At 45.9% G+C, this 26,584-nt stretch overlaps 1 protein-coding gene across 1 annotated transcript; it reads right to left on the bottom strand.

The window, feature by feature from the left end:
- Positions 1-1,166: 1,166 nt before the first annotated feature.
- Positions 1,167-22,909, bottom strand: LOC124553473. The gene is made up of 6 exons (XM_047127330.1): positions 22,401-22,909; positions 22,174-22,323; positions 21,834-22,065; positions 16,999-17,076; positions 16,245-16,329; positions 1,167-1,222 (listed from the first exon to the last, which is right to left on the bottom strand). The coding sequence occupies exons 1-6, from the start codon at positions 22,496-22,498 to the stop codon at positions 1,167-1,169; spliced, it is 699 nt and encodes a 232-aa protein (XP_046983286.1). The 5' UTR covers positions 22,499-22,909.
- Between the last annotated feature and the right edge of the window lie 3,675 nt (positions 22,910-26,584).

The raw sequence follows: 26,584 nt of genomic DNA, 5'->3' as shown, positions 1-26,584 counted from the left end.
TGGGTTACATTTTTGAGGATTGTTTCTAAAGAGCAGTATTCAGAACTGCTTGCTATTATGCAGTACTGTTTCTCCATTCCAGGGCATATGCCAATGTGGAGAGAGTGTTTTCACTGGTGAATGCACAATGGGCAGAAGAAAGAAACAGGCTAGCTTCAACATCATCAGTCAATGCAATGCTCCAAATCTAATGTAACATGAAAAACACAAATTGCACAAATTTTCATTGACTGATTCCGAATCTTCTGTCCAGGGCTCAGAGAAATATGACTGATTTAAAGCATAAAGTGAAAGATATATATCAATTGTAGCAGCATGATTGTGTACATGTTAATAATTCGTGTTCAGTGCTTTTAATTAAAAAAGTTATTTAATGTCAATTGCAATTAATTTTCTTCATCATTGAACACTCCTTTATAGGCATCATTAATGCTTGGATTAATTTTCCTTGTTAATTACAACTTCTTTGCTGATGGAATTACTGTTTGAATTGGGGTAATTATGAAGATTTGGTGACCTGCAGAAGGTGAAAGGACGTTGTGCGATTCCAGGTTTCAACCACATCTTCATAATTACCACTGTAAAGTAATAATGAAGATTCAACTGAAATGCAAACACATGGCCACTTGCACAACATATCGGTCCAAATTTCAACCACATCTTTATAACCACCGAATTTTTTTCCTCGATTTTCGTCCTTGGATTATGGCAACCCTACGCAAAGACAGAAAAACTTCTCCATTTAATTTTAGCTAAGATGGTACCTGAACATATTAAATAGAAAAGTGGGAATATTTCCGCAAATGAGGAAATAATAAATGGAAAAATACATATGGAGGAGTAAAAACCCTAGTCATATGTACACACATCAAATGCATAGAAGACGCTTTTCACTGTGGCCGTTGCTGGAGGTGACCCCTCTCCAGTTTGCAGTGGCTTTCTTCTCTCAAGTCTATCAGCTTCATCACATCTGACTCACAACTACCCAGGCTGTCCCCCCTCCTTTATGGAGACCTGTGAAGTTCCAGACTCCGGCAGCTGCAGTTCCAGCGTGCAGCTCCCTCCCAGTCTGCAGTTACGGTCACATTCGGACCACAAAAGTAGACAGTTCCGCTGAGGAGAATGTTCATCAGAAACAGAGCGAGTCCCTCTCTGTGGCACCCTCATCAGTAGCTTCTCTCCTCATCGAGCGGCTCGCCCTTAACTTCTATGTATTCAGTTCCTGCAACACAATTGAAAACCTCACTTCAGCGTCGCACCACAGCTGTTAATTCTTTGTCGTACATTGCAACAGCAGCGCACTGACGGCCACTAAAGCACACTATTAGGTAGAACACCTAACAAACATTAACAGTACTGTCGGTAGAGTAGTTTTGACAAAAGGGAGCATATGTAACAGAAACTGCAGCAATTACAAAAAACATGCACATTCTTCATAGTTTATTATATCTAAAGATTAATGCTTGTTTTTAGGAGCAATAAAATGATCAACAAATAATAATAAATTTCCAGAGAGAGAGAGAGAGAGAGAGAGAGAGGGGAGGGGGGTGTAGGTCTTACACTGACACCATAAATTGGGAGTTTTGTTTGCTACAGTGAGCCAAACCAGTTCATCAGTTCATAAAAAAAATAAAAAAATAAAAACTGGTATGGAATGCAGTACCTACATTATTTGCAGTACCAAATAAGCCACCTAAAAGGTGTACAACTTTGCTTCCGCCGTTTCTCCCCCCCCCCCCCCCCCCCCCCCCCAACATTTGAAGTTTAATGAAACAAATTGCTTACAAATGTATCATTCAAAGTATTTTCCATCACTGTCCACTACTTTCTCACATCTTTCGGGCAGTGTAGGAATCCCACGTGGAAAAAAAAATGTTCATCTTTTGAAGCAATCCTCAAATCGATCCAATTTGTAACTTCTTCACGAGATCGAAAGTGTTGGTCAGCCAGGCCATGCAGCATTGAACTAAAAATGTGATAGAGGGAGCAATGCCTGGAGAATACGGTGGAAGGGGTAGGACTTCCCATTTTAACGTTTCCAAGTACGTTTTGACCTCTTTTGCAACGCGAAGTCGAGTGTTGACATGCTCCAAAATCAGTTTATCGTGCCTCTCGCTGCATGGCGGCCGTTTGTCTTTAATACTCTGCTCAAATGCATTAACTGTGTTCGATAATGAGCACCTTTGTTTTTTTTTGGTAGGGTTTAAGGGCGCTCAACTGCTGAGGTCATTAGCGCCCAGTCACTGGTGTTAGAGCACAAGGAACCTGCTAAAACTCAAGGGGATGGGGGGACATCAAAAGGACCTGACAAAGATGCAGATTAAATAAGTAAAAAGGTTAAATGTCTTTGGTCAAGCCAGTTAAAGTTATAAAACGCAGAAGACGAGCAGCTGCTCGAGCGTCATCAGCTAAAACATCCGGTAAGGTAGATGGCAGGGACAGGACAACACGAAATTGACTAAAACGGGGACACGACAATAAAATATGGCGCACCGTTAATGCCTGACCACAAGGGCACTGCGGGGCTGGGTCACCAGAGAGCAGGTAGCGGTGGCTAAACCGACAATGCCCAATCCGCAACCTGGTCAGAAGGACCTCCTCGCGCCGAGATGGTCGGGAGGAAGTTGTCCAAGCAGTTGGGAGCGGTTTTACTGCCTGGAGCTTGTTTCCTTGGAGGGATGACCAAGCATCCCACCACAAGGACACAAGCCTCTTACATACATCCCCACAAACGTCAGATGACGGGACACAATGGGAGGCTCGCCGAGGCTGGAGGACTGCAGCCTTGGCTGCAGCATCCGCAGCCTCATTCCCAGGCACTCCTACATGTCCGGGGACCCACAGAAAGCTGACAGAACCGCCATTATCAGCGAAAGAATGGAGGGACTGCTGTATTCGTTGAATCAAGGGATGGACCGGATAGGGAGCCCCAAGGCTCTGAAGAGCACTGAGTGAGTCAGTGCAGAGTACATACGATGAATGGCGGTGGCGGCGGGCATACTGAATGGCCTGATGGAGAGCAAAAGGCTCGGCCGTAAAGCTGGAACATTGGTCAAGGAGCCGGTATTTAAAGGTGGCGGTCCCGACGACAAAGGCACAGCCGACACCATCGTCAGTTTTGGAGCCATCGGTGTAAATAAAGCTGTGACCAGCAAGTCGAGCACGAAGTTCGACAAACCGTGAGCAATACACTGCAGCCGGAGTACCCTCCTTCGGGAGTGAGCTGAGGTCGAGATAAATATGAACCGGAGCCTGGAGCCAAGGTGGTGTCGGGCTCTCACCCTCTCTGAAGGTGGTAGGGAGGGCAAAATCCAATTGTCGAAGCAGGCGACGGAAGCAGACTCCGGGGGGCAGCAGGGCAGACACATACAACCCGTACTGACGGTCGAGAGAATCGGCGAAGAAGGACTTGTAAGAGGGGTGTTCGGGCATAGACAACAGCCGGCAGGCATACCGACACAGCAGTATGTCGCGCCGGTAGGTCAATGGTAACTCGGCAGCTTCAGCATAAAGACTCTCGACAGGACTAGTGTAGAAGGCTCCGGTCGCAAGACGTATCCCCCGATGGTGGATGGAGTTGAGCCGGCGTAAGAGGGATGGCCGAGCGGACGAGTAGACGAAGCTCCCATAATCCAGCTTCGATCGGACTATGGACCGATACAAGCGAAGCAGGACAGTGCGATCCGCTCCCCAAGATGAACCGCTAAGAACTCTGAGGACATTAAGGGAACGTGTACAACGGGCCGCCAAATAAGAGACATGTGGAGACCAACACAGTTTCCGGTCCAACGTGAGCCCTAGAAACTTAGTGGTTTCCACGAATGGGAGAACAACGGGACCGAGATGCAAGGATGGCGGAAGGAACGCTTTATATCGCCAAAAGTTGATACAAACCGTCTTCTCTTCAGAGAACCGGAAGCCATTTGCCACGCTCCATGAGTAGAGGCTGTCTAGACAACGCTGAAGGCAGCGCTCCAGGAGGCATGTTCTCTGGGCACTGCAGTAGATCGCAAAGTCATCGACAAAGAGAGAGCCTGAGACATTAGGTGGAATGCAATCCATAATTGGATTGATCGCGATGGCAAAAAGGGCTACGCTCAAGACGGAGCCCTGAGGCACTCCGTTCTCCTGGAGGAAGACGTCGGACAATACGGAACCCACACGTACCCTAAACTTTCGATCCGTTAAAAAGGAATCAATAAAAAGGGGCAGACGACCGCGTAGGCCCCACTTGTGCATAGTGCGGAGGATACCTCCTCTCCAACAGGTATCATAAGCCTTCTCCAAGTCGAAGAACACGGCTACCGTTTGGCGCCTTCGCAAAAAGTTGTTCATGATGAATGTCGACAAGGTCACAAGGTGGTCAACAGCGGAGCGGCGGCGACGAAAGCCGCATTGGACATTAGTAAGTAGTCGTCGAGATTCAAGAATCCAAACTAACCGAGCATTAACCATGCGCTTCATCACCTTACAGACACAGCTTGTAAGAGAAATGGGGCGGTAACTAGAAGGAAGGTGTCTATCCTTCCCGGGTTTGGGTATAGGAACAACAACGGCGTCACGCCAACGCATGGGGACCTGACCTTCGGTCCAGACGCGATTGTAGGTACGAAGAAGGAAGCTTTTGCCCGCCGGAGAAAGGTGTGCCAGCATCTGAACGTGAATGGCATCTGGCCCCGGAGCAGAGGACCGGGACAGTGCAAGCGCACGTTCGAGTTCCCGCATAGTAAAGGGGGCATTGTAAGTTTCCAGATTCAGCGAGTGGAAGGAAGGTCGCCGAGCCGCGTCTGCCTCTTTCCTGGGAAGGAAGGCAGGATGGTAATGGGCGGAGCTTGAAACCTCCGCGAAAAAGCGGCCAAAGGCGTTGGAGACAGCCACAGGATCAACAAGGACCTCATTACCTGAGGTCAGGCCAGGTACTGAGGAGTGGGCCTTAATGCCCGACAGCCGGCGCAGGCTACCCCAAACAACGGAAGAGGGAGTAAAACTGGTAAAGGAGCTCGTGAAAGAGGCCCAGCAAGCTTTTTTGCTGTCTTTGATGACTCTACGGCATTGCGCTCGGAGTCGTTTGTATTCAATACAATTCGCCAACATAGGATGGCGGCGAAAGGTGCGTAAAGCACGTCGTCGAGCACGGATAGCGTCCCTACAAGCCTCGTTCCACCAGGGGACGGAAACGCGACGTGAAGAAGAAGTAGTACGAGGTATGGAACGGTCGGCAGCATGGATAATAACAGCCGTGAGGTATTCGACCTGACTGTCACAACTGGGAAAATCGTGGTCCGGAAAGGTCGCCAGGGAGGAGTAAAGTCCCCAGTCAGCTTTCAGTATGTTCCAGCGCGAAGGACGTGGGGATGGGGTGTGGTGCAGGAGACGAACGACACAGGGGAAGTGGTCGCTCGAATAGGTGTCAGAAAGGACATACCACTCGAACCGACGGGCAAGAGTGATAGAACAGATCGAGAGGTCCAAGTGGGAGTAGGTATGAGTAGAGTCCGAGAGGAAAATCGGGGCGCCGGTATTGAGGCAGACAAGATTGAGATGGTTGAAGACATCCGCCAAGAGTGAGCCTCTTTGACAGGATGCAGGAGAGCCCCAAAGGGGATGATGGGCATTGGAGTCGCCAAACAATAAGAACGGCGGGGGAAGCTGATCGATCAGGTGCATCATGTCAGCCCGACTAACAGCAGATGACGGTGGAGTGTAGACGGTACAAACTGAAAAAGTAAAAGCAGAAAGAGTAATGCGGATAGCTATTGCTTGGAGTGGGGTGGTCAATGGGATGGGATGGTAATAGACATCGTCCCAAACGAGCAACATGACCCCACCATGAGCTGGGATACCGTCCACAGGGGCGAGGTCATACCGCTCCGAGGTATAGTGGGAAAAGGCAATACGGTCAGTCGGGCGCAACTTTGTTTCCTGGAGACCAAGGACGAGCGGACAGTGCAGGCGGAGGAGCAGTTGCAATTCCTCCCGATTAGATCGAGTACCTCTTATGTTCCAATGAAACAACGCCATTGCTAGTCAAAAAGTTGGGGGAACGAGACGGGGAAGAGATGGTCACCTCGATGGCCGCGGAGGGCCAGGTTGCGAGGCAACAACGCTACAACTGACGGCAGGCGGATCCTGTTCCATCGACTCGTCGCCAGCTGCGGCCGCTGTCCCTGATTGTGTAGGAGGGGCCGCATCATTTGCCGACGAAAGGCCGGCGGAACGCCTGGCAGCAGAGCGTCCCGGCGAAACTGAGGACGGCCGGGCGCAGCGACTCACGGATGAAGCGTCAGATGAAACGCGCCGGGGTGGAGAGGGGGATAGAGACTTCTTCTTGGAGGCCTTCTTGGAAGGCCGAGGAGGCACAGGGATGGTGGGCTGGACCCGAAGAAGGTCCTCACGCGCGGGGTCCGTTTTGGAACGCCGGACCTCAGAAGCTGGGGTCCGGAACGTTTCCCCGATGGACGCCTGAGAAGAGGATCGCTTCTCAGGTGGCGTGGGGAGAGGAGGAGGAGGAAGGGTGGCCCCTGGGGCAGGGGGGGTGGGGGCCGCGGGGGAGGAGGATTTGGAAGGGAGGGATTTGGGAGGCGGAGGCAGAGCCCCCTGATGGGCAGAGGAGGCGGAGGGGGGACAGGATAGAGGTGAGGATACAGCGGAAGGAGTGGACACAACTGAGGCAAACGAAGTGGCCAGTGACACGGGATGAAGGCGGTCATACTTCTTCCTGGACTCAGAATAAGAGAGCCGATCCAAAGTTTTGATTTCTTGTATCTTTTTCTCCTTCTGATAGGCGGGGCAGTCTGGGGATCTAGGCGAGTGGACGCCAGGACAATTAGGGCACCGAGGTGGTGGGGTGCAAGTATGTTCCTCACGAAGAGGACGTCCACAGTCGCCACAAAGAGGCTCAGCCTCACACCGTGACGACATGTGCCCAAAGCGCAAACACCTAAAACAGCGCATAGGAGGCGGGACGTAAGGTCGCACGTCGCACCGGTAGCACATCACCTTTACCTTCTCCGGGAGAACGTCCCCCTCGAAGGCGAGGATAAAGGCCCCGGTGTCGATGCGACGGTCTTTGGGACCGCGCTGGACTCGCCGGACGAAATGCACGCCGCGGCGCTCCAGGTTGGCCCTGAGCTCCTCATCAGATTGTAGCAGGAGGTCACGATGAAAAATAACCCCCTGCGTCCTATTTAGTGCCAGATGTGGGACAATGGATACTGGGATGTCCCCTAGGCGGTCGCACGCCTGGAGTGCCGCCGACTGTGTGGCAGAGGTGGTCTTGATAAGAACGGACCCTGATCGCATCTTGCTGAGAGCCTCGATTTCCCCGAAGACGTCCTCAATGTGCTGAACAAAGAACATGGGCTTGGAGGTGGCGAACGTCCCCCCATCTGTTCGAGAACAGACCAAATAGCGGGGGAAGTACTTCGCCCCAAGCCGGTGGGCCTGTCCCTCCTCCCATGGAGTGGCCAAGGGGGAAAGGGCAGGAGAACCAGAACTAGAAACGGTACCTTTTCTTTTGGAAGACTCGGCCACAGAGCGACCTGATACGTGTTGACGTTTCATGTGCGAAACGTCCGCCCCGATACCACCCACTCCGACCAGGGGCTCTCCCCACGGGCGCCACCCAGCCGCAGCAAGGGCCACCTGGCAGGATGACCATTGCCGGGAGTCCTGATGCCCCAAGGAGACGGGCATCTACTCCTTGGCCAACGTGGGGAGGGTGCAGCTCAGGTATCGGCAGTACGATCCCTGTGTTGTCAGGGGGCTACAACCTAGAGGGTACATGACGATCCCACCGCAACGGGCTGGCTACCGTGCTGGATTTCTGGTGCCATGGAAAGTCCAACATGATCGCTGGTGCAGATGGAGATGCACTATGGGCGTAACTTGGACAACCCATCAGGCGTTTAGGCCCAATTTGAGGAATAGTGGGTACGGTTACAACGCCGGTGCAATGCTGAGTGCCAAGGTCTTAGTGCACTTAGGACCAGTGGTACACCATGTAAGGTGTCCTTCCCCAAAAGGCTCGTACTTCTGTAGAATTTTGAAAAATGGAGGTCAAACCCCAAGGGGGACCATCACATAGAAGGCCGAAACGGTTGAAACTCCTTTTAGTCGCCTCTTACGACAGGCAGGAATACCTCGGGCCTATTCTTACCCCGGACCCGCAGGGGGGCACCTTTGATTGTTTCACTCAGTTTTAACACCTCGTAGTACAGAACGCCGAGCTGGTCCCACCAAATGCAGAGCACGATCTTGCAGCTGTGAATATTCGGTTTGGCCGTTGACGTGGAAGCATGGCTTGGATACCCCATGATTTTTTGGGTTTACAGTTATCGTAATGAACCCATTTTTTGTCCCCGGTCACAATCCGATTAAGAAATCCCTTCCGTTTTTCCCTCTGAAGCAACTGTTCACAAACACACAAACGCCATTCAATGTCTCTCAGTTTCATCTCACACGGGAAACAAGTTCCTTCTTTCTGGATCATGCCCATAGCCTTGAGACTTTTTGAAACGGCTCGCTGTGTCACTCCCACTAATCGTGCCAATTCTTCTCAAGTTTGACATGAGTCTTCACTCCGCAATGTCTCCAACACTGCATCTTCGAAAACTTTCTATCTTGCACCACTATGCCAGTCTACGATGTTAAAATCATCGTTCTTGGAGCGTTGAGACCACTCACAACATGTTCTTTCTCTAATAGCATCCTTACCGTACATACCTGAGAGCATTCGATGAGACTCTGCCACTGTTTTCTTCATACTGAAACAAAACAGTAACACCTCCCGTAAATGACGAGAATTAGGCTCGGAAACTGACATTTTCAATCGAGAACAACTTCATGATGCAGACACAATTCCACTAATGTTTGAACGAGGTTATGTTGACTGAGGTCCGAGCTAACTGTCTTACGCCTGCGATCTGTTTCTTTCGACCGCTGCTCACCATTGTCGCCACCTATCGGCAAATGGCGAAAGCAAAGTTGTACACCATGTATTTTATTGCGAGAACAACACAAATGAAACTGAGGTATCTACAATGGCATGAAATCCTTACATTGTTTCTGAAGGAAACAGTATTTATGACAATTGTTGTGAGCCCAGCAACAAGTAATTGAATAGTAACATCTGCAAGAAAGAATATTGTGTAGTCTGCATTACAGAGCTACTTAGGGGATATTCATAACACTTCAGTGTTAAGATTAGAATAAACAGACTTTGCTAAAAGATGCAAAATGGAATGAACACGTAAGATTGGTAGTAAGGAAGGCAAATGGACAACTTTTGCTTTATTGGGAGAAATGTAGGAAAGTGTGGCTCACCTACAGAGTAGAAGACTAGTAGGACCCAATCTGGAGTGCTGTGTCTGGGTTTCTCACCAGGTTGCATTACACGAAGACACTGTAGCAATTCAGAGTTGTGCTGCTAGATTTATTACCGACAGATCTGATCGATGCGAGAGTATTACAGAAATGCTTCATGAACTCCAGTGAAAATTCCTGGATGGAAGACTACTAACTTTTCACAAAACACTACTGACCAGATTTAGAGAGCTGACATTTGTGGCTGATTGCGGAATGATTCCACTGCTGTCAACATACTTTTTTTTTTTTTTTTTTTTTTTTTTGTGGTTTTAGGGCGCAAAACTTCTATGGTCATTAGCGCCCAGCCCGTGACGTAGAAAACAGGAAAAAAACGAAATTTAAAATCAGCAGCAATGGGAACAAAGTCATAAAATTTGAGAAACTAAAGGCAGAAGGAATGCTTAAAAATCCACTATAGAAAGGGGTTGGTTGTCCCCCAAAAAAAAGGCTTCAAATGACTGACGTCATTTCACTGTCACTAATAAACTGTAAAACGCGGTCAGCTGAGCGCGTGTCATCTGCTAAAATCGACGATAGATCAGGCGATAGCTGTAGACGGGAGCGTAACGGATTAAAATAGGGGCATTCAATTAAAAGGTGTCTGACCGTCCACGGCTGAGAGCAGTGGGGACAGAGTGGGGGAGGATCTCCGCTTAAAAGATGTCGATGACTAAAAAGACAGTGCCCTATCCGGAGTCTAGCTAAAATTACCTCCTCCCGACGACGCGTTCGGGAGGAAGAGGTCCATGCGCAAGGAAGGGCTTTCACTTCCCGCAATTTATTATGGGGAAGTGTTGACCAATGCGCATGCCATAAATGAGCAACTTGGCGACAAACTGTTCCGTAGATCGGTAAACGGAAGAGACTGAATAGCTGGCCGAGGAAGAGAGACTGCAGCCTTGGCCGCTATATCGGCCGCCTCATTTCCACAGATACCAGCGTGTCCCGGGAGCCAGAGGAACGCCACTGAGACGCCCCCCAGGTGGAGCAAGCGCAGACAGTCCTGAATCCGGTGGACCAGAGGGTGCACAGGGTAAAGAGCTTGGAGACTTAGGAGAGAGCTGAGAGAATCTGAGCAGATTACGTACTGTATCCGCTGATGGCGGCGGATGTAGTGGACAGCCTGGAGAATAGCGTAAAGCTCCGCAGTATAAACCGAATGCTGGTCGGGAAGCCGAAAGTGATTTGGGGTGTCGCCAACAATATAGGCACTCCCTACACCTAACGATGTTTTCGAGCCATCGGTGTAAATAAATGTGGCTTCCGCCATTTGTGCACATAGAGCAGCAAATGCCCGACGGTAAACAAGTGTAGGGGTACCATCCTTGGGAAATTGACATAGGTCTCTGAGCAAGTCGATCCGGGGACGGAGCCAAGGCGGTGCTGTACCCCAAGTTGTCAAGAAGGTTTTAGGAAAGCGGAAGGAAAGAGAATGGAGCAGTTGACGGAAGCGGACTCCCGGGGGTAGTAGGGAGGAGGAGCGGCCTGCATACCCGACATCAAAGGAGGCGTCGAAAAAAAGGTCATGGGCTGGATTAGCAGGCATGGAAGACAGATGGCTAGCATAACGACTCAGAAGGACTGCCCGCCGATTGGATAGCGGAGGTTCAGCAGTCTCAGCATAAAGGCTTTCCACAGGGCTGGTGTAAAAAGCTCCAGACACTAAACGTAATCCACGGTGGTGGATAGAGTCGAGATGCCGAAGAATAGACAGCCGAGCAGAGGAGTAGACTATGCTTCCATAATCCAATTTCGAGCGCACTAAGGCGCGATTGAGGCGGAGAAGGACCACTCGGTCCGCTCCCCAAGAGGTGCCATTCAGGACACGGAGGGTGTTAAGGGAACGCAGACAGCGAGCCGAAAGATAGGAAACGTGGGAGGACCAGCACAGTTTTCTGTCAAACATAAGACCCAAGAATTTAGCGACGTCGGAAAACAGAAGGTTGACAGGACCTAGATGTAAGGAGGGCGGAAGAAACTCCTTACGTCACCAAAAATTAACACAAACGGTCTTACTGGGTGAGAAACGGAAGCCGGTTTCGATGCTCCACGAGTGGAGGCGATCGAGACATCCTTGAAGATGTCTTTCAAGAAGGCTGGTCCGTTGAGAGCTGTAGTAGATCGCAAAATCGTCCACAAAGAGGGAGCCCGAGACATCAGGAAGGAGACAATCCATAATTGGATTAATGGCGATGGCAAACAGTACAACACTCAGCACGGAGCCCTGGGGTACCCCGTTTTCTTGGGAGAAAGTATGGGAGAGAGTAGTGTTCACCCGCACCCTAAATGTGCGCTCTGCCATAAATTCGCGAAGAAAAAGGGGCAGCCGGCCTCGAAAGCCCCAAGAGAACAGTGTGCGGAGGATGCCTGTCCTCCAACAGGTATCGTATGCTCTCTCCAGATCAAAAAATATTGCTACCGTTTGGCGTTTCCGGAGCAAATTGTTCATGATATAAGTGGAGAGAGCAACAAGATGGTCAACAGCAGAACGATGTTGTCGGAATCCGCATTGGGCTGGTGTTAAAAGACTGCAGGATTCCAGCCACCAAGCTAAACGGTAATTCACCATACGCTCCAAAACCTTACAGACACTACTCGTGAGAGAAATGGGGCGATAGCTAGAGGGGAGATGTTTGTCCTTTCCAGGTTTCGGAACGGGAACGACAATAGCTTCCCACCATCGCCTGGAAAAGGTACTGTCGGTCCAAATTCGATTATAAAGGCGAAGGAGGTAACGCAGGCTATGGGTTGATAAATGCAGCAACATTTGGACATGGATACCATCCGGTCCTGGGGCGGAGGAGCGAGAAGAAGAGAGTGCATGTTGGAGTTCGCGCATGGAGAAAACAGTATTGGAGCTATCGCGATCTTGAGAGGAGAAAGCAAGATGTCGCACTTCCGCTGCACGTTTCTTCGGGAGAAACGCTGGCGGGTAATTTGAAGAGCTCGAAATCTCAGCAAAGTGCTGACCCAATGAGTTAGAAATTGCGACGGGGTCCACTAAGGTATCATGCGCGACAGTGAGCCCAGAGACCGGGGAGAAACTAGGCGCGCCTGAGAACCGTCGAAGCCGACTCCAAACTTCCGAGGAGGGAGTGAAGGTGTTAAATGAGCTAATAAAGAATTGCCAGCTTGCCTTCTTGCTATCGCGGATGACGCGACGGCATCGCGCACGGAGCTGCTTATATCGGATACAGTTGGCCAAAGTTGGATGGTGACGGAAAATGCGAAGAGCACGTCGCCGCTCACGTATTGCGTCACGGCATGCCTCGTTCCACCAAGGAACTGGGGGGCGCCGGGGAAATTCGGAGGTGCGTGGTATTGAACGTTCCGCAGCTGTGAGAATAACGTCGGTAAAATGTGTGACCTCATCGTCGACGCTGGGAAAGCGACGGTCATCAAATGTCGCTAGAGACGAAAAAAGTGTCCAATCGGCTTGGGCAAACTTCCAGCGTCGCGAGCGCATATATGGCAGTTGAGGCTGCAGTCTAAGAACACATGGAAAGTGGTCACTCGAGTGTGTATCATCTAGGGCGAACCATTCGAAGCGCCGAGCTAGCGGAACAGTACCGACCGCAAGGTCCAAATGAGATAAATTTGCCGTGGAGGCAGACAAAAATGTGGGGACCCCAGTGTTGAGGCAGACTAGATCCGCTTGGTGGAAGACGTCTAGCAATAGTGAGCCACGTGGACAAGGCTGTGGAGATCCCCAAAGCGGGTGGTGGGCATTGAAGTCCCCAACCAGCAAATAGGGGGGTGGAAGCTGATCAAGAAGATGAAGGAGATCAGCTCGTGCCAGTGGTGTAGACGATGGAATGTATACCGTACATAGAGAGAACGTGTATCCAGAAAGGGAAAGACGGACGGCGACAGCTTGGAAGGAACTGTTTAAGGGGATTGGGTGATAATGGAGAGTATCATGGAGCAGAATCATGAGTCCTCCATGGGCTGGAGTGCCTTCAACAGAGGGGAGGTCATATCGGACGGACTGAAAATGAGGGAGAACGAAGCGGTCATGGGGACGCAGCTTTGTTTCCTGAAGACAGAAGATGACCGGCGAGTAGGATCGTAAGAGGATCGACAATTAATCCCGATTGGCGCGAATGCCGCGGATATTCCAGTGGATAATGGACATAGGGTGAACAGAAAATGGAGAAACGTGACCAAGGGTGCTGTCAACTCAACGACTGCTCAGAGCTTGCGACCGACAGCATGGAATGGCATTCAGTCGAAAGCAGAAGATCCTGATCCATAGGTTGGTCAGGAGCAGCTCCTGCCACCAACGATCCGTCAGTTGACCGGCCACCAGCAGTGCGCCTCGGCGACACAGAAGATGGCCGAGGGCGATTTCTGCCAGGTGGTGCTGTAGTTGGGACACGCCTTGGCGGAGAAGGAGAGGAACTGTGTTTCTTCGTAGCCTTCTTGGAGGTATGATGTTTAGATGAAGGAGGAACCGATGGTTGTGAAGTAAAAACTCTTCACGAGAATGCTCTTTTTTCGAGGACTTGGCGTCTGACTTTTGGGCTCCAGATTTAGCAGAACCCGACGAAGGGTGAGCCATAGAGTGGGCAGGCGAAAGTGGTGAGGTTGAACGGGCGATCTTTGCACTGGGCGATCTGACGACCGTGGTACTAAATGTGAGGTCGCAAGTCTGCGTGGCCGCCTCCTTTGTTGGCCGAGGAGAAGCAAGGACAGTGCTGTATTTTCCTTTCTGAGGCACGGTGGGCTGTCGACTGGCGAGTAACTTTCGGGCAGCAAAGGTCGACACCTTTTCCTTCACTCTTATTTCCTGGATGAGCTTTTCATCCTTAAAAACGGGGCAATCTCGAGAGGAAGCAGCGTGGTCACCCATACAGTTGATGCAGTGAGGGGATGGAGGTGGACAAGCACCCTCGTGGGCATCCTTGCCACACGTAACACATTTGGCCGGATTGGAACAGGACTGGCTGGTGTGATTGAACCGCTGACATCGATAGCAACGCGTAGGGTTTGGGACATAAGGGCGAACGGAAATTATCTCATAGCCTGCTTTGATTTTTGATGGGAGTTGAACTTTGTCAAATGTCAAGAAGACAGTGCGGGTTGGAATGATGTTCGAGTCAACCCTTTTCATAACCCGATGAACAGCGGTGACGCCCTGGTCAGACAGGTAGTGCTGAATTTCTTCGTCAGACAATCCATCGAGGGAGCGTGTATAAACGACTCCACGCGAGGAATTTAAGGTACGGTGCGGTTCCACCCGGACAGGGAAGGTGTGGAGCAGAGAAGTACGCAGCAATTTTTGAGCCTGGAGGGCACTGTGTGTTTCTAACAACAGGGTACCTTTTCCGTAATCTGGAACAAGACTTTACAGGACCCGCAATTGCGTCGACACCTTTCTGAATAATGAAAGGGTTGACCGTGGAAAAGTCGTGACCTTCGTCAGACCGAGAAACAACAAGGAACTGTGGCAACGATGGAAGAACCGTCTGTGGCTGAGACTCAGTGAACTTACGTTTGTGAGCAGACATAGTGGAAGGTGAGGAAACCATTGCGGAAGAATCCCCCATGATTACCGGCGTCTCCGATGGCGCGCTCCTCCCTTGTGGGGGCCCTCACCGAGGGCACACCCGCCTTAGGTGATTGTTCACACCTTCCGACAAACGGACGGAGGGACCAATCGGCACTTTCGGAAGGTATCAGCTCGGGTAATCACCCCTCCCTGGGCCTGGCCGTTACCAGGGGGTACATATGTGTCCTACCTGTCTACCCGGGGCGGGGAATTACGCGTTACCCCGTCACCGGCTACGCATGGAAGTGCGTGGGTCGGCCTTCAGACACGCACAGGGAGGAAAAAAGAGAAAGGGAAAGTAAAGAAAAGGGGGTCTCAAACGCCGCAGCGGAGAAAAGGGCAAGGAGAAGAGGGAAGGAAAAGAGAAGGACAGAGGAAGGACGAGGACTTGCAAGTGTAAAAGCAAGGAATTTGGAACAGTTTCGAGCGTCCGTCTCCGGACGTAGGCACAAACCATACTCCCAGAGGGGGAGAAAGGGAAGGAAAGAGACAGAGGTGAGGGGGGGGGGGGGGGGGGGGGCGAAGATGGGGGACGGGGAGGGATGCGGAAAGGGAAGGGAAGGTATGCAGCCCGGAAAGGAATTGGCAATAGCAGGAATCAAATAAATAAATGAGCCATGCTGAAAGTCATGAGTAACTTCTTGTTATGAATATTCATTTTTTTTAACAGCAGCCAAAGTTTTAATTTATAAGTTTGAAAACGGTTAATTACATATCTGTCTGTCATCCCGGTACACAGTGACCATAACACCGCAGTACCATAGTACACCTCTAGAGGAGCAGCTCACCGATGAAGTTGGAATATTGTGCTGTAACTCATTTTAGGCAGTAACTTAAGGACAAACTGACGAGGACTGCAGAACTGCAACGTTGATTGTTCTGCAAGTTCAGATACTCTGATAAAAAGCAGTCGCTCTCCTCCAGAAAAAAAGAGCCTTTCAGGATCGACCTCTCTATCGAGCACAGACTGCAGTAGCCAGCTGCAGTACTGACACCGTCCGACAGAGGAGTCTGCCAGCCAATGCACTACCACTGCTGTGTAAGGTTTCAGTGTGAACTGGTACACAGCTCTGTGGGCAACGATTTCCTCGGACTCTGTTTCCGAGGCCGCTCCCGACTCGCCCGGTTCGATCCGAACCTGTACACTACCTCTCTCAGTCCGAGTAGAAGTGAGCCGGAGAATATGCCGTAACTGGAGCCTGCCTGCACGGGTATTGGTTTCTGCACAAAGTGGGACACTGACGTGTCAGAACACACACATTTCACCTGTCACCCGATGTATCGTGTGTTAATTTAACTCTAATGTAACTCTGTTATCGTTAATTACCTTCTTCATGTGGAGGTCCTGAATGAAGTACCTCTGTAGAATTGTGTGTAGCCTTTAAAGACTTCAACTTTTCTCCTTTGAAGCCCTTATTGGAGGAAGGAAAAACAATATCTACTCTAATTACAAAATCGAATCAACATTTCATCACTGATTGTCTTGTATTTGTTTCAGTGGGTGTACAGATCACGATTACTTTGTAACTTTGAGCAGATATAATATAAATATAACATTTGCCTTTAAGAATTGACAAGAAGTAAGTAACATTGCATTTTAGAACTTCCTTTGTTTGTAGCTGTTTACATCCATGGGAAGAGTGTCTGCTCCTTGACAGGCCAGAGACTGCCAAAACATGAAAGGCTCCCTCCCACAGCAGCTGAGATGTTTACTCCCCGTATTGATTACTGATTCCTCAAACCACACAGCTCCTCACAAACGTGAAAAAATGATAGCACGCGGTAGGTGTTTCGTGACTTCTTCCCTACCTAATACTATTTTGTTGTAATCATATTTCCTTGCTATAAATAGGGAGGGGGAAATGATGTTTCTCTAAACGGCACATAACACTACAACATGACTTTCATTGTTTGTGAAACACTGTATATTCAGACCCGCAGATGGGGCTGTGACTAAATTAGAGGAAACTAAATATATTGGACATAATGACGTTCTGTTGAAATTACTTTCACAATGGAATTTGTATGCTGTGTTTGTACTTTCAACACAACCACTCCTTTCCTTTTCAGCAGAGCCTTACCTGTGGTCTGTGCTTATCAGAGGAGTTCCCTCCATATTCAGGCTCCTGTTCCACCTTCACAGTTATACTCTCACGTGGCTGCAAAAAAGAAAAACTTCACATTAATTTAACAGAATTATCAATGGAAAACATAATATCACTACCAACTACCATTACAGACAGATCAACACTCTCTTATAAGGGAGAGTAGGTCTGTGTGTGTTTGGATGGCTCAGTTTATCTTTAAGCAAAATACATTCAGTGAAACAAATGCCACCTCTCAGGTTTTGTTAGTTTCAGTTGTTCAGTCGATTTGTCGATTCCATTTTATGCAAAATATTTTGACAACTGGTTCTGTCCCCGTCTTAATTTGCCACTAGTTGTGCTGTTATGCATACTCACTACCTGGACTCCACCCAGACTAAAGTAATTAAAATCAATTCATTCCACGACTATCGCAGTGGCACTGGTGCACAACTGTAATACATCTTTAGGACAGGAAAACAATCTTGGTTGCAAAAGAATGGTTTATTTAATCTTCACAGGTGACATGTTTCACCTGTTCTAGGTATCACCAGACAATCTGGGGAAATTACAAACTGGTATTGGTATAAATTGCTAATTACGGCAATAACGAATGAATAAATTAAAAATAATAAGTGGAAGACACACTGATTGAACTATAGAGCACAGGGCCACATTTGTACTTCATGAGTTGTGAGAGACATAAATTTCAGTGCAAAATATTGTGCCACACCTGAGCTTACTGATAGAAATTCTTGCTAATCTTAACTGAGGTGTCGAATGTAATTAAGAGTCCCATAGAACTGGGAGATAACAGCAAGATAGCCACTGTCAATGCTTCATTACATCATCATGAAGCAACATGAAAAAGGTGATGACAGTAGGAAAAAGAAAGCTACTAGAGCTTGCAAGGGGTACCTAACTTAGGCAAATAGGCATATTCAGTCAGCAGAAAAACCTCACAAGTGGGAAATACACTCATAATGGCTAGGTTAATACACCTTTGGCAAATGAATCAGCACCAATGAGGATAAAGAAACAGCTAAAATTTTTAGTAAAAATATGAAACAACACTAAGCAGGAAAACTATCTTTACCGGTATGAACTTACCCACAAAGAAACTGTCCCAAGAACACAAATACGGTCCGTTTACAATACTGTGAGCACACGCTGTCACGCTGGAAACTAGACTGCCGAGCAAGTGTCTAAGCGCTGTGGAGTGACAGTGAGAAAAGGCTCACCAGGTGGTAAGCTGCTAATTAACTGACAAAAAAGTCAGTAAAAATTACCCTTTTGCCCAGCACCTCAAATCTTCCAGCCATGAGCCCCCAGATTTAGAAATCCTTAAAATCCTTCACATGGCCAACAAAGGCCAGAAACTGAATTTGTTGGAAGAGTTTGAAATTTTGAGCCATATCTTTTCCTTTCAAGCCAACAAATCTCATAAATGGAAAAGTCTTTTTGAAACATCAAACATTTTTTTGCTATAATGATGTGTATGTTTAAATGATAGTTGCCACCTAAATTACTTATTAATTATTTTACTGAAGCCATCAGTTCAGTTCCAAAGTGCCACCTCATGAGTCTTTTCTTACTACAGCCCCACGGGCCTCAATACTTGTCAGGCAGTCTAGCTACCGGCAAGAGTGTGTGCATTCACAGTATTGTAAATACACCATCTGTGTGTTCGTGGGGCAGTTTCTTACAAGTAAGTTATCATCGTTTAAGCAAGTTTTCTGGTTTAGCATTGCTTCTGGCTTTGTTGGTTCATATTTTTACTAAAAAAATTTAGCTGTTTCTTTCTCCTTATTAGTGCCCATTCATTTTCCAAAGGTGTATTAGACTAGCCATTATGTGTGTGTATTTTGCACTCAAGTTTCTGCTGACTGAATATGCCTATCTGCCTAAGTTACCCCTTGCACACCATGGTGCTTTCTTTTTCTACAGTCATTACCTTTTTTGTGTTGCTTCTAGGTAATGCAATGAAGCACTGAAAGTGGCTATTTGGCTGTTACTTCCCACGTCTACAGGACTCTTAACTAAGTTTGATGCCCCAGTTACGATTAGCAAGAACTTTTATTAGTAAGCTCAGGAATGATGGAATATTTTACGAGTTGACCATCTTGTTGAAGCTCACATCCACACCTCTGTCCACATCAAACCCACAAACAGTACCTTCACTTTGATAGCTGCCATCCATTCCACATCAAACGCTCCCTTCCCTACAGCCTATGTATTCGTGGCAAACGTATCTGCTCCAGTGACGAATCCCAAAACAGTTACACCAATAACCTGACCAGCGCTTTCCTCTCCCGCAACTATCCTGCAGACCTTGTCCACAAACAGATATCCCGAGCAATACATTCCTCCCCGTCCAACAACGATGTTCCTACCCCCAGACCACATAGAAGCATCCCCCTTGTCACCCAATATTATCCTGGCCTCGAATACGTCAACAAATTACTCCGCCAGGGATATGACTTTCTCAAGCAAGCCCTGAAATGAGATCATCCCTTGACAATATTCTCCCCACACCACCCAGAGTTGCCTTTCGTCCCCCCCCCCCCAACCTCCGTAACATCCTTGTTAAACCCTACAATATTCCCAGACCACCTTCTCTACCCAGCAGTTCCTACCCCTGTAACTGACCCTGCTGCAAAACATGCCCCATGCATCCCCTCACAACCACCTACTCCAGCCCCGCTACTGGTAAAACACACACAATTCGAGGCAGGGCCACATGTGAAACAACACATGTCATTTATCAGCTGACATGCCTGTACTGCACAGCCTTATACATCGGTATGACGACAACTAAACCAGCTGAGCGCATGAACGGGCACAGACGAACTGTCCGGCTAGGAGATGTCCGATACACAGTAGCAGAGCATGCCCTCCAGCATAATTCTAGGGACCTAGGAACCTGCTACAACGTACATGCCATTTGGTTTCTCCCACCCAACACCAGTCCCTCGGAACTGTGGAGATGAGAACTTTCACTCCAACACATCCTTTCATCCCGCCATCCCCCTGGACTGAACCTATGTTAACCAACCTCACTCCCATTTACTCTTCAGTCTTCTTTTTCCTCTCCTCTTTAGCCATTCATGCATCTTTTCTTCCTACATAGTTGTGTTTATCTTTATACTATATACCTCTTTACTTCTGTACGCATCCTCTTTGGTTTGACGCTGGCACAGTTCTTACAGTAGAATATCTTTGGCTTCCCTCTGACAACCATACTTCCATCTTTACTACCCTCCCTGTTGCTTCATAACCTGAGTTGTGAGTAACTGAATCCACTGTTCCTTCTTCCCTTTTTCCCCCTCTCTCCTCCCTGATGAAGAAACAAAGTTCCGAAAGCTAGGAATGTAAATTTTCTGTTCTGTTTTGAGTATCTATCAGCTGTACTGAGCTGAGGTAAGTACTGGCCAGCCCCTCTATCTCTTTGTTAGTATTTATTTCACATCTTTATGAGATTTTCCATTAATCAATGTAGTTTTTTGTTTATTAATTCCTTGTTTTTAGGCATGATTCTAGTGGGAGATGTGAGAATTTAGAATCTATACCTAAACTGTGTAAATACCTTTTGCGCTGCTCTGGTCACTGTTTTTCTTTATTCTGTGGGCTGTGTAGTACAATAGTTTGTGCAACTTTGTTAAACTTGCTAAAGCGTCCAACAAATCTTGCCGTTCCAATCAGATACCACCAGCAAATAACGCTGCTAACAAAGACATCCAGATCTTCAAAAATTACGAGACTCGACAATATGGACAGTGTACTGTGCAGTCTTTCACAACACATCAGTTCCGAATTGCTGTTATGGACTGATTCCAACAGTTTCTACTACCCCATAACAACATGGCCAGAATAACACAAAGTAAGAAGCAAGAAAACTGCAAATTATCTTCACCCAGCATACAGTAACAGCAGTTTTCAGTCAATATGTCTTCAGTTGCAACCATTATAACTTACAAAATCTTTAGCATAAGTCATTAAATAAAGCTTTAGCACACAAAGACAGGACAGACATCCTCTGCTGCCCATTTTTAAAACACAAGTCACTTTCCAGCTGTAGTACTTAAATATCAATTGTGTTGTCTTCTTAAACACAGTCTTTTCCACTGGTAAAGTTAATAACAAAAAATCCTCAATTTTCAGGCAATGGCACTGATGTTGCAGAGTGGACATACAGAAAGACTAAAACACAAATTTAAACCAACAAGCGGTGTTAAATTACTAACACTGCCCTGAATTTCATTAATTTAAGCAGCTACTACCTCAAACTATGCAAAGCTTTAAGTGCCTTCCATTTGTTAAACTATATACTAACGAATGTTTTAATAATGTATTCTTGACTTACAATACATATATTCCAAACTGTAAGGTTTATGCAATGTGTCAGTAATGATGGTTGCTTCATTAATACGTAGTAATACTCAGATAAATAGGAGTAATAATATTAATTCTTGGGGATGATTGGCTGCTCTCAAGAATCAGTCAATGCATTCTATATAATATATTGAGGAAATTTTAAGGCTAGCTATACTACCTACTCAAGTTTCCAATGCCCTGAACACAACCATGGCAGTATTCAAGAAAACCTGGGGACTTTCATTATTTAGAATTACAGTTGCTAACAGAATGGCTTATCTATGGTGACCGTCTTCCAAAGATGTCAAGGGTGACATTTGGTTTACAACTGAAGCTAGGCGGGGATAAATTTTTCACTCCACAACATTGTCACTAGCAAAGGTAATTTTCTTATAGTCATTACTAATGATATTTGAAACCTGTTAGCATCCCCCTCGTCTTGCTCTGGTACGTCTTACCTGGCGAGGTTCTGGCGTACAACTCTGAAAACAATACTGATTTTCTGCTAAGTATATTTCTGTTGACTCCCGTTCTGCAGAGAATCCCCTCGCCATTTGATTTGAGGCTGAATCATTTTGTACACTGTTCGTATCACTTAACACTGTCGCCACTTCCCCATTTCTTCCACTGTCTGGTACAGTTTGTTTAGGTTTGGGTAACAACCGTGAAGGTATCGCACCACGCCAAAGACTGCAATGACAATGAGAAAACATTAGACACCCATAAATAAGTATATACTCTAATTAGTCTGATGAAGCCTGAATGAAACAAGCGCTGCATTACGTCTCGATTGCTCACCCTTGGCTTAACCATATCTTGTTCCGGAAATCTTTTTCCTGAAAATGGTCCGAGCATACAGTGTACGTTCGATAAACATATTCTGACCCTCGGCTTTTGAACACTTCGGCTAAACCGGGTTTCTGAGTTAAAATTACCCACTGCTTACATCTAGAAAGTAAAGAATCAATCAATCGGCATTTTTTTTAAATTCAAGAAGCTCAAAGTGGCACATACTCTGCACTTACACCTCCTTATCCTTGGGAAATCTATAAAATGATTTATCCTTTTGTAATTTATAATTCGAACAACCTGGAACGGCGCATTTGCTACCTTTCATAGCCATAATCTTCTCACCAAACAACAAATGTCACTTCAACAACGTGAAATCACACCTCGTGCCGCTAGGCAGCTGTTTTAACTAATCAGTGTATCCAACAAATGTGGCGCCACCAAGATGAAGGATAGGAAACGCCACAGCTCTGAATCTGTCACCTTGGATTCGACGAATGAAGAACACTGAACGAGTCGGGTTTTCATTCCCAGCATTTTAAATCGAAAAGAAATTGGATATTTATTAAAAAAAACCAATTCACTTGAAACATTACTCGTTATGGTCAAATACACGAAATCTTACCCTATGCACCCCAACTAATACCTAGATTAATCTCAATACCCAAACCTAAGGCTGTGACATTTAATTGCCCTTTTACGCAGTACTTATCAACGAACAACTGCTTTCATAATATACCTCAAGCCCAAACAGTGGGCAGTCAGGTACCACATAACCCCGAAATTTAAATCCACTGCCCATTCAGAAGCAGGAAACGATAAAGGAGCTACTACTGCCTGCAATGAATTTTCGAATACGAAAAAAATCCGCATTTACGTAGCCACAACAGTAAAGGATTGCGCATCAGTGCAAAACTTACTGCTCTACAAACAATTTGGAAAATATTACGCTTCTGTCACCACACTTTTAACCCCTGCTGCTGTTTAAGACGGGAGCGCCGAGAGGAACAGAACATATTCACCCTAAGACCTCCCTGGTACACATTCTGATTTCGTGAATTGTCTTCGACAGAATGACAATTATTGTTGTTCTGATGCCAAATAAGACAAAATTTAAAATACCTGAATACTATAAATAGTACACAACAAAAAATCTAAACATACCTTACTAACTTTTCTTCTTAGATTCCTATGTTCATTACGCACAAAAGCAAGCCTTGCGTTTCGTATCAACCGCATTCTTTTAGCATCATTGGTATGGCGTCCTATATTTGGTTTTCGTCGAAGGATTATAAAAAAGATTAAAACTAAATTGAGATGCAACTGGGCCAAATTTGAAATATAATCACACACTACATCGGAATTACACATGAACACTCCGCTCGCGAATGTCAACAATTCAGCACAACGTAGGCTCCAAGCGCAAACCATAACTGTCAGTCTGAGTCTGTCACGCGGCACGCCGGCCGACTTCGAAACTATCTGCGATGACTGACGCGGTAGTCTGTCGACCTTACGCCAGGCATCGCTGGAGGATGCCAAGACAGGCGTCTAAAGCTAGCGAAATGAGGGATGCTCAACTACCGGACCTACCGATAGATGGCTCTAGCGCGTGCCGGCAAGAGATTATATCATTGAGTGTCCGCCATATCTGAATTTGGCAAAAAACGAAGTGTCAAAACGCGGATGAAAATGTTTTTCGTTCTGCGCCCTCATAAGTATTTTATATTGGATGTTCTAGATATCTACACATCAACATAATGAAGTGTTTCTAATCTAGCGAGAAAAAACAGTGACAGTTCTGCTATGAAATTCCTAAATTCGAGTGTGTTTTGAAAGTTTGACAAGCTGACCTATAAATTGTTCACTATTTTATGAGTGCTTTACTTATTTGCCCGTTTTAAAACACTATTTAAGATTCAATGGAGGTCAACAAATTACCTTACTTCCCGAGGCTTTTAACTACTGGTATAATTCGGAAAATCAAGTGTGGACAACAGTGAAGACGTCTCTTGAAAAAAAGTTGACATCGTTTGCTTAGGGGTATCTTTACTGACAACAGAAATCACAACTGAACTATTAAAGTATTACTTACGTATAAACGAAAAAAATCGTTATTTTTTCTTTATCTGAAGTGATGCATTACCGATCTGCATATATGCTGACACTGTAATTGCAACATGCACTTACGAATTTGGCTCTCTCTTTGATCAGTAATTTAAATGCCATGATTTTATTAACGCCTGGACATGTCACGGTGTATTTAAACTGAGTGATATGGTAGAAGCACTAGTTTTCAACAGTGCTTCAGTCTTTGATACGAGACAAGAAATACATTTAAATGAGACAAACACAAAGCCCAACGTTAAGGCGCCTCTTAAATGCATGAATTGTATCATTTGGAAGTTAAGTCTAGTAATAATACTATATTGGACTGATCCATGATGATGTAGTAAGTGAAGGAACTTGTTGAAAATAACCTCGATCACAGCTGTTAATTTTAAGGTTGGGGTGTCTTAAAACTGTAATTTTCCAGTCTGACACCCAAACCATTTTAGAATTGAATTCAAAACATGTCAGTGAGCAAAATTAATTACACTTTGAATTACAACCATAGAATTCTATTTCTGTGAATCTTGGTTCGAGTCTTTGACATGGTGTCAATCACTGGAATGACTGGTTGTCAGTATACGGCCCAAGCAAAAAACAAACCTGAAAGTGAAAGCTGGCCAGACAGGCACCCAAATGGCTGCTACAATCTGTGTGAGACAAGGGTGACATTATATTGCAAATTTAGTGTAAAAAGTTCCATATTGTCTGAATTTGTCCTATACTGTCCATTCTAGTCCAGTCGATTTTCTTATCTGCAAAAGTACACTAGCCAATACCAGTGGCACAAAGGTAGTGCCACATTACAAACTATCTGGTAACAACAGAAGTATTGGTGGACAATGTACAGTAAATAATATGTAATAACCTGAGAAATTCAAAATTGGTTTGAAGAAATAGAACAGTATTTGGAAAGGGAGTAACATTTTGAAAATAACAAATGACACAAGTAGAGTTTTCAGTTTTTATGAAAGCTCGCTTAATTTTTTTTTTCCCCTCTCTTTTTGATTATCAAGGGAAAAATGTGATAACATAAAAGCGCAAGACAGTTGTGTACAATGTTGGAAATGATGAAAAAGAAAATCTCACTATGCTTCCTCCTCCATGTGAAGAGTATTCCTGTAATAATAGCTAATAGCATACCAAGAACATGAGGGTGTCACAGTGGAGATTTGTTTTCTGGTACAGACATCTGATACAACTATTCCACAGCAAAACGTACTTTCAATAGGTGTGGTACCAGTGCACTCCCATAGGATAACAGCATATTATGTCCTCCAGGAATCACATTGAGTACACCACATACAGCATAAACTGTATAGCAACTACAATACTTTGTGAGCAAGTAATAACAGTCACTACAATGCTTTGTGAGCAAGTAATAACAGTCACTATCTTTAATTTTAACATAACTCTTGACTCCCATAATTATCTGCTTGTACGTGTGCTTGTACTACAGGTTATTGGTAAAGCAAATACTAATTGAATAGGTCTCCACACTTTTAATACTTCTGAAAAAAGTAAATTGTTTTATTACTGTATCACCTCTATGGTGAATTAAGAGGTACTGATTGGTTTCTGTGAACATTTAATAGAAGCCTTCTTTTTTACCTGCTATTGATAAAGAGCCATTCCAAGTTCTGTACAGAACAATCTCTCGCATTTTTCATGAGGTTTGTTATTCTGTACACTAATATTTCTTCTTCTAAATGGTAAATAATGCATTCAGACAGTGCTGGTATTAAAGGTAATTCATGAAATGAATTATATTTAAACCAGAAAATTAAAGGTTCCACATGGCACATGAAAAGTATCTTGCTACACACATGTATGTACAGAATCCAAAATGTCTGTGAATTTGAGTTACAAACATTTTTAAATAGAAATATGAAGATCACAATACTTCGGGTCTGCAATAACTCAAACATAAAATACTTTAGTTCCCTATGGGAAACTTTGTTCTTTACGTGACTTGTGCAACTGCTTTCACTCTTAATGCAAAACTAAATGGTTTATGTTAAAGTTAACTAGCAAAAAGTGTAACCATTGTTACATAATTTCTGTGAAGTAAGATTCCTTAATGTTATTTCCTTCCTTTGTCATCATAACTTGATAATTTCAGTTCCGTATGGGACATACGAACTAACAAAATGAAATGCTTTTATTACTATGACCAAACAAAATCTTTTTAACATGTAGTACACAGTTCAAATCAGCAAAAAGTGTAACCGTATAATTAAGGTAAATGTTGATGAAAATTAGGCATGTAACATGAATACTGATATTTCCTAGATTTCCACGTGTACCTGTA

Source organism: Schistocerca americana, chromosome 11 (assembly GCF_021461395.2).
Source record: "Schistocerca americana isolate TAMUIC-IGC-003095 chromosome 11, iqSchAmer2.1, whole genome shotgun sequence".
NCBI lineage: Eukaryota > Metazoa > Arthropoda > Insecta > Orthoptera > Acrididae > Schistocerca > Schistocerca americana.
Note: the sequence above shows the minus strand (reverse complement) of the source record. Positions and strands in the feature narration are given on the sequence as shown.